The sequence below is a fragment of the Brienomyrus brachyistius genome, chromosome 24 (assembly GCF_023856365.1).
Source record: "Brienomyrus brachyistius isolate T26 chromosome 24, BBRACH_0.4, whole genome shotgun sequence".
Lineage (NCBI taxonomy): Eukaryota > Metazoa > Chordata > Actinopteri > Osteoglossiformes > Mormyridae > Brienomyrus > Brienomyrus brachyistius.
The window spans coordinates 3108596-3120330 of record NC_064556.1 but is presented as its reverse complement, the minus strand read 5'-3'; the positions used below and the strand labels follow the sequence as shown (position 1 = coordinate 3120330).

At 43.0% G+C, this 11735-nt stretch overlaps 1 protein-coding gene, 1 long non-coding RNA gene and 1 pseudogene across 2 annotated transcripts; all 3 read left to right on the top strand.

Moving 5' to 3' along the window:
- The first annotated feature begins 264 nt into the window (after positions 1-264).
- LOC125719958 (uncharacterized) lies at positions 265-2791 on the top strand. The gene is made up of 4 exons (XR_007385250.1): positions 265-362; positions 928-1118; positions 1299-1458; positions 2419-2791. It is a non-coding gene; the product is annotated as an uncharacterized LOC125719958 (long non-coding RNA).
- Positions 2792-3196: 405 nt separating this feature from the next.
- LOC125719866 (kelch-like protein 10) lies at positions 3197-6146 on the top strand (annotated as a pseudogene).
- A 1926-nt stretch (positions 6147-8072) lies between these two features.
- On the top strand, positions 8073-10751 carry LOC125719865 (kelch-like protein 10). Its single transcript, XM_048994664.1, has 5 exons — positions 8073-8243; positions 8544-8716; positions 9269-9359; positions 9540-10029; positions 10389-10751. The coding sequence occupies exons 4-5, from the start codon at positions 9613-9615 to the stop codon at positions 10749-10751; spliced, it is 780 nt and encodes a 259-aa protein (XP_048850621.1). The 5' UTR covers positions 8073-8243; positions 8544-8716; positions 9269-9359; positions 9540-9612.
- The last annotated feature ends 984 nt before the right edge of the window (positions 10752-11735 follow it).

Genomic DNA, 11735 nt, shown 5'->3' with positions numbered 1-11735 from the left:
TACCTGAAATAATAATATTTACATCATGGTTGTCATTGATGGCAAGTTGTATATTGGGTTTCTGAGGTTGACGTACATTGATTGGATTGCAACCATTGTAATAGCTAGTAAAAAGCTTGTAAAAAGCTAATCAATCGGTCTTCTACAATAACTGAATGTAGCAGCTTTCTAATAATTAAACATTAGCCATGCAGTTGACTGATGTGGATCAATCAAAAATAATATACATTAAAAATATCTTCTGGTCTTTTTCCTCTTCTCTCTAGTACCCCAATTTCCTCAAGGTTGGGTTAATTCATTTACCCAGCAACAATCATTACAACAGCCACCAAGAGTTTGGAGCAATCAAACTTCATCTGAAGGTAAGTTCCATAAATGTGTAATTTAATAATTTATATAGATTTTTTTTCAATGGAAATAGTTTTCCATTGAAAAAAGGTATTGTGTGTGTGCGCGCATATGCATGTTATTTTCAACATACATGCACACAACCAGCGAAATAGTCAATAAGTCCAAAACTACTTTCCTTTGCACAACCCCATTTATACATGCACAGTATATGTATTGATTGTTCATTCTTTTCTTGTGTTTCCAGTGTGGATTTCATGTGTCGGTAAATATTTCATTGGTTAGCACCCTGTTGACTCTCTTACCAGTTGCTGTCTGTATCTTTGCAAAGGATTCAGATACATGAGAATACCTTCAAAACTTGGTCAGGACATTTAATGTTACTTTATAAAGTAAAGAGTAGGGTTTATGATTTGACTAAATATCACATCACAAGGTAAACTCTAGCAGGCAGCTGACACTGGCAAATATCACCTGGTATGACTACTGGAAAAATAATTCTCATTGTCAATATCTGATAAAATCTTGCTATAAATCAAACTTACTATAACATTGCAAATGCCTCTTTATGTGTTTCAGCACTAATTCGGGAAGTCCTAACAAAGCAAGAAATGATCCTTGAGCAACAGACATTTATTTTGCGTCTTCTTCAAGCACGGCAAAACACCCAGGATTGTGAAATTGAAGAAGGGCTTCTGCCAGTGCATGATATAGAAGCGCTACAAAACGTGGAAGTACAACTTAGTAATGGAGAATTCAAAGAGAGATTGGTAGGTTTTTATATATCTTAGGGGGGAATACCACTTTCTGTGGTCACTATTTTAAAGTTTAACAGCCATTTTTGGACTTTATGATTAACTTTTTTTTAAATGCAAAGTGATTGTGTCTTGTTCCATCAGTCATAAAGTTTTGGTGATTTGTGACTAAATGTTTTGGTGTGTCTCTTGTAGATGAATCACTTAAGTCTTATTGGAGGGTGTGACATAAAGGATGCAGTCTGGCGGCTAATGAGGAAAACAATTTCCAATAGCCTTGCTAGAAACATGAATTGGAAGGGGTTGAATGGGAAGACATCATTTGCAGCACTGCGATTGAAGGATGTGATGATTGGTAAATGTATATGCAAACATATCATATGGGTCATTAGCTGGACAAGGTGGTCGTTGAGAAGGATAAAATATATGGAACACCAGAACACTCAAATAAATAAATGTAACCCATCACCACGAAATGAGTCTTATGGGTGCAGTTCTATCAGTGCGACTTCAGACTCATTTTGTGGCGACGGGTCATATATTTGGAAATAAATAAATATTTCAATAATTAATTAAATGTGTCATTTTATTTAACAATAATTCAATAAATGGAATTACATTTCATAATATGCAAAAGTGATTGCTTACATAATTTAAATTCTATTTCACAATAAAGTTAGACTTCACAATGATGTATTTCTGAATAATGGTGCACTCTGTCAATCACTTTGAGGGGGGCGGGACTGAGCTTGTGATTTGCTAATCCCATGTGATTCATTATTCAGCCTAGCAGACATAGGAAATACTTTGAAAAGCTTTGGAGGATGTAATTATTTTATTTATTGAGATATTTATGTATGTATTTATATACACATATACATCTACTTATTTAATTTTGAGTATTATGGTGTTCCATAAAATATGACTTAACATTGCTAATAACTTAACATCTATACTCAGTGACAAAAACAAGTTAAGCACCCAGAAATAACGGCCTGATTTGAATGTATGATATAATCATTGTGATAGTCACATGACGTTTCACCATGTGCAAATTTATTTCCACCACTCCAACTGGGTGCTTAACTGTTTTGTCACCAAGTATAAAAATCTTTAAATAAATGAGAGTTTAATACTAGGTGAATTTTTGGATATGTTGAAAAACTAAATTTACATATTTTCCTAACTGGTGTTGCTGCATTGAAAACATACATCTTAAAACCAATGTCTATTCATGGATTATTTTAAAACTGGCATAAAAAATCTCAATATTGTATGTATTTTGAGACATATCTGTTACTTTCTGCCATTTTAGCTGCAGTTCGAAAAAATCCACTGATGTCCAAAGCAACAGATCATGATGTGGAATCTGTCATGAAAAGATGGCTGCAGCTTGCTTTAGATCGAGAGGGCGGCAGAAAACGGCGGCAAAAAACAGACTCATAAAATGTCTCTCTTGTTCAATCAACCACCCACCCACTTTCACCCACCAGTATGTGTGCCAGATGTGTATATGCTAATATTCACACACTAGTCATTCATTTTGTTTGTAATATTCTTTAAAATTTAGGATGAAAAAAAAAGCAAAATTTTCAATTTTGTGAAATATTTTTCTTACCAAGTGCTTTGCTGTTCTGAATTTTCTGAATTTGATTGATGTTTAAAAAATAAAACCAATTGAAAACGTATTGTTTTGCTTTTTCTTCACTGTAACGCTAAGTTTAGTTCTATGTAATTTGAAGTACTGCAATTTGTAGTTTGATCATTACTTCAGCCAGCTCTGTGCTTTACCGTTACATAATACGTGGGTCAGACCTGGGCCAAGCTACTTTACAATATGATATCTTACATAAAGCCCAGATCTGGGGGGGGGGGGGGTCAGATCTGTACTGTACCTTTAAGAAAACGTCATTTTGTAGTGTCTGGGCCACACCCCCATTCTGACTGGCGCGCAGTATGTGGGCCAGATCTGGGCCGTACCTTAAAGAATAAGTCATTCTGTAGTGCCTGTGCCACACTTGGGCCAGACTCTCATTATGATTGTTGTGCGGTATGTGAGCCAGATCTGGGCCAGCTTTTGAAAATAAGTCGGGATGCTGTACAAACGCCAATTCTGGGCCGAGGACCCAGGCGGGTTGTGGGCCAGAAGAAACTACAGTATGTGGCCCACATCAGAGCCAGCATAATTTTGCTATCTGGGTAGACGCATAGACTAGAGCTTATTGTTATCATATTGACGTACACGTCTTTGCTGACCATTTCGGGAAATATAAGCTCTGCGACGCGGTCATTGTGGTCAACGGTGTTAAATTCAACGCCCACAAAATTATTTGGAATTATGTGGAAACGGATGTACGCAACGTTTTCGTGCGTACGCACCGTTTATACATGTGACTCCTGGTCCCTAGTTCTGAGGCACCTATGTGATAGTATGGGGTGGGAGGTCCCTAGATCTGGTCGAATTTTATTTCGGAGTTCCTGGTTCAAAAGAGTCAGAAAACACCTTAGTTCATGCTCTCTGAAACACCCATATTTCTTAAACAAGTCACATGTGGATTGTTTTTCAGAGCTCTGTTCGCCAGTGGCTGGAACGTGAAGGGGAAAGATGAGTACATCATCCCAGGCATTTCCCCAGAAGCCATGAAGCTGGTCATTGACTACGCCTACACGCACTCCGTGCTTGTCACGGCCGACAACGTGGAGAGCCTCCTGGCGGCTGCTGATCAGTTGAATGTCCTGGGTATCATGCAGCACTGCAGCAACTTCCTGCAGGACCAGCTCTGCCGTGACAACTGTGTTGGAATTTTTATAATCGCCGACGTCTACCACCTCAGCGAGCTGCGCGAGTCTGCGTTCTTCTTCATGTTGAAGAATTTCAAAGAAGTGGCCAGCTCCTCAGAGGAGTTCCTACAGCTCACTCTAGAGCACCTTAGTAGTATTATTGAAGAGGATGAGCTGAACGTTAGCCAGGAGGAGGTGGTGTTTGAGGCCATCCTCCGATGGATTGGGCATGAGCCTTCCAGCCGCAACTGCCACATTGCTGTGCTGTTGCCCAAGGTGAGTATAATGATACACTGTTCTCACTGACATGTGGAGATAAGAATAGAACGCTAACTCAGTGAACTCCCTAGTCCTTAATACTGTATCTAGAGACTTAACATCCATTTCCATGTTCCATAAGTCTACAACTTAGGCTTCCAAGTATTACAAGTGGCAGTACAGTCTAACAAGCAAACTGAAAACATGAAGTACTGAAATGTCTTAAATCAAACAAGTGTTAAGACATATCTGAGACTTTCAAAGTAAATGGCTTCAGCTAAAGCATTATGAAAATGAGAAATTTGGACTTGATGTTGTATCCTTTGTTAAAATGGCACCAAGGAACTCATGGGAATTCTCTCCATCTGGTTTCCTGTGTAGGTCCGGCTGGCTCTAATGAATGAAGATTACTTAATGAGGAATGTGATAAACAATGATCTTGTAAAGGCCAGTAAGGAGTGCAGGCGCATTGTCAGCGACGCCTTGAAGCCCGTGTACGACCTGGACATCACCGGTCCACCCCGGTCTGACTTTGAAAACCCGCTGACCCGGCCACGCCTGCCATCCGAAATTTTGTTGGCCATTGGTGGCTGGACTGAAAACCCAGCCAGTCAAATCACGGCATATGACACCCGAGCCGATCCCTGGGCAGATATGACGTTGGAGCACGAGACCCCCTGTCCTACCATGGGTAGGTCTATTTATATGGATTTGTTTATTTCATTGGGGGGACTGACGGATTAGTCTGCTCCAGCAGCGTGCGGAGGTTCAGTCCTTTTACGCGGACATGGGACCAGGTGGCCCCAATGCAGACACGACGCTGCTATGTGAGCGTGGCTGTGGCTGATGGCTACATATACGCCTTTGGCGGCTTTGATGGCCTCACGCGCCTCAACACATCAGAGCGGTACGACCCGGCATCAAACAGCTGGACCTTCATCCAGCCCATGCAGGAGCGGAGGAGCGACGCCAGTGCCACCACACTGCACGGCAAGGTGGGTCAATGGGGGGAATCTGGCTGCATTTAATCTGGGGTGAGCTCCAGGTTCACTACAGCCGTGTACTGGATAAATGTTTATGGAAGGTGGATGGATTCAACATGCATTAACCAAATGTCCATATACTCTGGATCTCCATTACTAATCCTATACAGCAGTGTTTCCCAACCCCATCCATAGAGACCTACAGACAGTCCATGTTTGGGCTCCCTGTGAATCCTCTGGCATGGAGCTGTGAGGGAGCAAAAACGTGGAGATTCTGCAGGTCCCAGAGGACCGGATCGGATAACACTGATATACAGCATAAGTGTCTTCATGTTTACAATGGTTTTCCTAGATATATATGTGTGGTGGCTACAATGGAGATACAACCGTCCCAACCGCTGAGTGCTACGACCCGGTCACTGAGCGATGGACCACTATAGCCCCAATGAGAACTCCCCGGCATGGTGTTGGAGTCATTTCCTACAAGGATAAAGTCTATGCAGTGAGTGACTCCTTTCATGTACCTTATACATATATAGTTATATATAAGTCATATGTAGCCAATGGGAGGTTCTAAGGTTCTTCCCCAATGAGTTCATGACTTTGGGAATGTTGCTGTTTGTCTGTTCCTTTAGTGTCCAAGTGCTGACTTATATTTGGTGTCTCCCAGGTTGGTGGTACATTCCAGTACCGGCATTTACGGAGCGTGGAGGCCTACGACCCGGTCACTAACCGCTGGCAAGCTGTGAAGCCTATGCATAACACACGGAGTAACTTTGGTATTGAAGTAGTAGATGACCTGCTGTTTGTCGTGGGCGGCTACACTGGGTCCAGAACCACGAAAGTGGAATGTTTTGATGCCGAGACAGGCACCTGGTACGCCGCCCAAGACATGTGCTGCTCCCGAAGCAGTCTGAGCTGCTGCGTAGTGCCTGCACTCCCCAGTATGGTGGAGTAAGCTGCCCCTCGTAAGCCTCTGATTTCCACGCTGGAGATGCCATCAACCTCCAGGTATGTGTAACTTCAAGGGTTAGGTTCATTTATTTTGGTTTTACTTTTAGTTGTTTTGGTATGTTCTTTTTCTAATTAGTTTATATATATATATATTCACATTTGCATATGTGTGGTGTGTCAATCATAAAACATATTTCACCACTGAAATATGTGACCCTCCAACACAAAACTGTATGGAAGTCGCATGGCCGTAGTTTTAGATATTTTTTGAGGATTTTCTTGTGCTTTTTCATTTTTCACCCAAGTGTACAGTTTTCAGACAGTTACTAAAAATAAACAATGTACTAACTTACTTGTACTATTAGAGCATTTATTTAAACTTTATTTTACCAGGTACGTTAACTGAAAGCCAGTTCTCACTGCTTTATGTGATATTCGGCAGAAATAGCAGATAACGCATCGGAACTTCCTGGCACTGTTGCCATCCCCGTGTTGCCACGTAATTGTAATGGACGCTGTAGGAGAGGGGAATAATGTCGTGGGAGAGAGGAAGAGTGGTTAAAAACACCCTAAATGCGTGTAGAACAACAAATGAACTGTCTTCTGTTGATTCTTGTTTTTTTATATATCACATTTCCAAGCCTCCTCCTTTGTCTGGGCTTGGGACTGGAAAAGGTGACCCCAGAGAGACACTCTGGCAGAGTACATATACACAGGCTGTGCTGGCTCACAGAACGAGTGGATCATCATCATTTTGGTCAAGGTTCTCTATGTAAGATTCTGCAACTGAGGGAGCTGACTTGAATGAGTAAGCAGCTGATGTGGCAAAAAGTTGTACACAACTGCACTGGCTATAGATCTAGCATCTCCTCCCTCCAACTCAACAAGTCCCAGAAATGCTGACACAGTTGTCTGTTTGGTGTCACTAAAGTACCTCATCACAATCCCCAGGTACTTAGAAACACTTAGAAACATCTGCGGACTGATCGAGGAGGAGGTTGAAACGATGCTCACCCACATCTGAGACCAACCTTTTTATAAAGTATGGTGCTAGATCACCATTAATCATTTCTGTACACTTTGCCCTGTGCATTCTGAAGTGGGTAGCAGCAGTGGAGTCTGAGAAAGCAGCTCTACATGCTTCTCCAATGCCATCACATGCCAGCATAGAACAGTGTTCAGCAATAGCTAATGCCATGGTGACCTCTGCCGTTTTTGCAGAATCAATAATTTTAACATTTAATGGCAGTGTGGTTTGGCTGGAACTGTTATAAGGCTTTGCCTTTTGAGTATGTTTTTGGGTTGTCATGTGGCTCTGCAGTCGTCTGCCCTTCACTCTCCTCTACGCTACTGCTGTGCTAACGAGCAGTGCACATGTAGTCACAACTGGCTATAATATGTAAACAGCAGAAAATATAATAATTTTTACGATGACCTGGGAAGGCGTGATGACGATTTACTACAAAAAGTATATGAAAGAATTAGCATTGCCAAAAAATGTTGAAGCGTACATCCAATTTCAGGTACTGAAGTAAACTCCGGAAAGAATACTATTTGACCGGAGACGTACTCTCGTCGTAGAGAATAACTTTGAAGAAAATGCCGTTAAAACATCACAGAAGCGCGCGATGGACTGCCTTATTTACATATAGCTAAAGAAATATCTAAATGAAAAATAACATTAACCCATGAATAAATATTTTTTTACGAAAGTATTATCATAATTATGTTAAGACATGAAAATGCGAATGCGATTATGGTTCTGAGAAGAGCTTTAGAAGGGGGCATGATGAACGTTTAGCGTATGTGACAGAGAGGCGCACACAAAGTGGACGAGGTAAGTGACTGAGGCTGTGAGTCAAATCGGTAGTTTATGCCATTTATTGCAGTCATTTATTTTAGACGTAAAATAAAATATTTTAGACGTAGAATAATTTAAATTTCGGTGAAAAAAATAAATAAAAAATAATTTAAAATTTTTTCCCGCCCTAAACAAGCCAGTGGCGGGTTCGCGCATGCGCAATTCATTTGCAGTCTGGGCGCGGAGAGATAAACATCTGCTCTGACTGCAGCTGGATGGGACTGCTGCGTGAGGACTGTTCGCCTGTGACTGCTTTGAGACGGCAGAGGAGCCCACGGCAGCGCCCGCTGCTCGGTGAGAAGAGTAAGAACGACGTCGCTAGTCGCTTATTTGAAAACGAGTCACTAGAGGCGTCTAAGAACTCGCTAAATATAGCGACAAAGTTCCTAAGTCGGCAGCACTGAATTCAGCGCCCACGAAATAACTTTGTGTGGCTGCAGCCCATATTTCCGGTGTATAGCTGTGACCCATATATGCTAATTATGCTAAAATCAGGAGTGAGATTTTTCTCTTTAGCAATGACTTCTTCCTGACAATAACTTGGTATTGTGATACAAATGTCCTGAAATGGAAAATTAATATTAAAGCCCAACTTGTCCCTAGTTCCGAGGCTCTTATGTGATCATCTGTGTTGGAAGATCCCTACTAGTGTCCTGCATTGGGACTGGGATCCCGCGGGACCCAACGGAGATCTCGCGGGAGCGGGCGGTTTTAAGGTTGACGCGGGCGGCTAAAAATGGACAGCGGGTCCAAAGACTTTTGGCAGGATTGAGAATGTAAGTACTCCGGTTTCCCCCCACAGTCCAAAAACATGCTGAGGCTAATTGGACTTGCTAAATGGCCCGTAGGAGTGCATGTGTGAATGTGTCCTGCGATGGTCTGACCCCCCATCCTGGGTTGTTCCCTGCCTCGTGCCCATTGCTTCCGGGATAGGCTCCGGACCCCCGCGACCCAGTGGGATAAGCGGTTTGGAAAATGGATGGATGGATGGATGGATGGAGGGAGAATGTAACTGATGTAATTTATTTTGTGTTATATATTCGTGTTTGTTCTGATCCATCGTATTAAATTGTGATGTTCAGCTTGTTTAAATGTATGTCTTTAAAATAAGGTTCAGGGTTCTCTTATGTTTTTAAGGTGCTCTTGTTTATAGTAATGTGATATTTGAACATTTCTTGTATAGGTTTGGTTTTTGTTTTTTAATAACTCTGCAGATATTTGCACATCTGATTAGTTTGAGAGACTTTTGTTGAATTTGTTTTATTTGTTTAGTTCTTGTTCTGTTGGAATAAAATATTTAATGCACATGAACTCTTTTCTTCATACAGTGTATCCGTTAATGGATCTGCGGGTCTGGGCAGGATTGGACAGAAATATTGCGAGAGTGACAGACACGGTCAGCAGAAGCGGACAGTAATGGTAATAAATGCGATCGCAGGAGCGGGATTAAAAAACCAGTCCCGCGCAGGACTCTAATCCCTGCCTCTGGTGGATTTTCATTTGGGAGTTCCTGGTTCAAAAGAGTCAGAAAACCCCTTATTTCACCCTATCTGCAAAAGCCATATTTATTAAATAAGTCACATGTGGATTGTTTTTCAGAGCTCTGTTCGCCAGTAGCTGGAACGTGAAGGGGAAGCGTGAGTACATTATCCCAGGCATTTCCCCGGAAGCCATGAAGCTGATCATCGAGTACGCCTACGCGCACTCTCTGGTTGTCACGCCTGACAACGTGGAGAGCCTCCTGGTGGCCGCTGATCAGTTTAACATCCCAAGCATCATGCAGCACTGCAGCAACTTCCTGCAGGACCAGCTCTGCCTTGAAAACTGTGTTGGCATTTTTATAATCGCCGACATCTACCACCTCAGCGAGCTGCGGGAGTCTGTATTTTGCAATGTCTTGAGGAACTTCAAGGAGATCGCCAGCTCCTCGGAGGATTTCCTACAGCTCACTCTAGAGCAACTTGATGACATTATCGAAAAAGATGAGCTGAACGTTAGCCAGGAGGAGGTGGTGTTTGAGGCCATCCTCCGATGGATCGCACATGAGCCTTCCAGCCGCAATGGCCACATTGCTGTGCTGTTGCCCAAGGTGAGTATAATGATACACTGTTCTCACTGACATGTGGACATAAGAATAGAACGCTAACTCAGCGAACTCCCTAGTCCTTAATACAGTGTCTAGAGACTAAACCTCCATTTCCATGTTCCATAAGTGTACAACTTAGGCTTCCAAGTATTACAAGTGGCAGTACAGTGAAACAAACTGAAAACAAGAAATACTGAAATGTCTTAAATCAAACAAGTGTTAAGACATATCTGAGACTTTCAAAGTAAATGGCTTCAGCTAAAGCAATATGAAAATGAGAAATTTGGACTTGCTGTTGTATCCTTTGTTAAAATGGCACCAAGGAACTTATGGGAATTCTCTCCATCTGGTTTCTTGTGTAGGTCCGGTTGGCTCTAATGAATGAAGAGTACTTAATGAGGAATGTGATAAACAATGATCTTGTAAAGGCCAGTAAGGAGTGCAGGCGCATTGTCAGCGACGCCTTGAAGCCCGTGTACGACCTGGACATCACCGGTCCACCCCGGTCTGACTTTGAAAACCCGCTGACCCGGCCACGCCTGCCATCCGAAATTTTGTTGGCCATTGGTGGCTGGACTGAAAACCCAGCCAGTCAAATCACGGCATATGACACCCGAGCCGATCCCTGGGCAGATATGACGTTGGAGCACGAGACCCCCTGTCCTACCATGGGTCAGTCTATTTATATGGATTTGTTTATTTCATTGGGGGGACTGACGGATTAGTCTGCTCCAGCAGCGTGCGGAGGTTCAGTCCTTTTACGCGGACATGGGACCTGGTGGCCCCAATGCAGACACGACGCTGCTATGTGAGCGTGGCTGTGGCTGATGGCTACATATACGCCTTTGGCGGCTTTGATGGCCTCACGCGCCTCAACACATCAGAGCGGTACGACCCAGTATCAAACAGCTGGACCTTCATCCAGCCCATGCAGGAGCGGAGGAGCGACGCCAGTGCCACCACACTGCACGGCAAGGTGGGTCAATGGGGGGAATCTGGCTGCATTTAATCTGGGGTGAGCTCCAGGTTCACTACAGCCGTGTACTGGATAAATGTTTATGGAAGGTGGATGGATTCAACATGCATTAACCAAATGTCCATATACTCTGGATCTCCATTACTAATCCTATACAGCAGTGTTTCCCAACCCCATCCATAGAGACCTACAGACAGTCCATGTTTGGGCTCCCTATGAATCCTCTGGCATGGAGCTGTGAGGGAGCAAAAACATGGAGATTCTGCAGGTCCCAGAGGACCGGATCGGATAACACTGATATACAGCATAAGTGTCTTCATGTTTACAATGGTTTTCCTAGATATATATGTGTGGTGGCTACAATGGAGATACAACCGTCCCAACCGCTGAGTGCTACGACCCAGTCACTGAGCGATGGACCACTATAGCCCCAATAAGAACTCCCCGGCATGGTGTTGGAGTCATTTCCTACAAGGATAAAGTCTATGCAGTGAGTGACTCCTTTCATGTACCTTTTACATATATAGTCATATATAAGTCATATATAGCCAATGGGAGGTTCTAAGGTTCTTACCCAATGAGTTCATGACTTTGGGAATGCTGCTGTTTGTCTGTCCCTTTGGTGTCCAAGTGCTGACTTATATTTGGCGTCTCCCAGGTAGGGGGTACATTCCAGTTCAAGTATTTACGGAGCGTGGAGGCCTACGACCCTGTGAATGACCGCTGGCAAGCT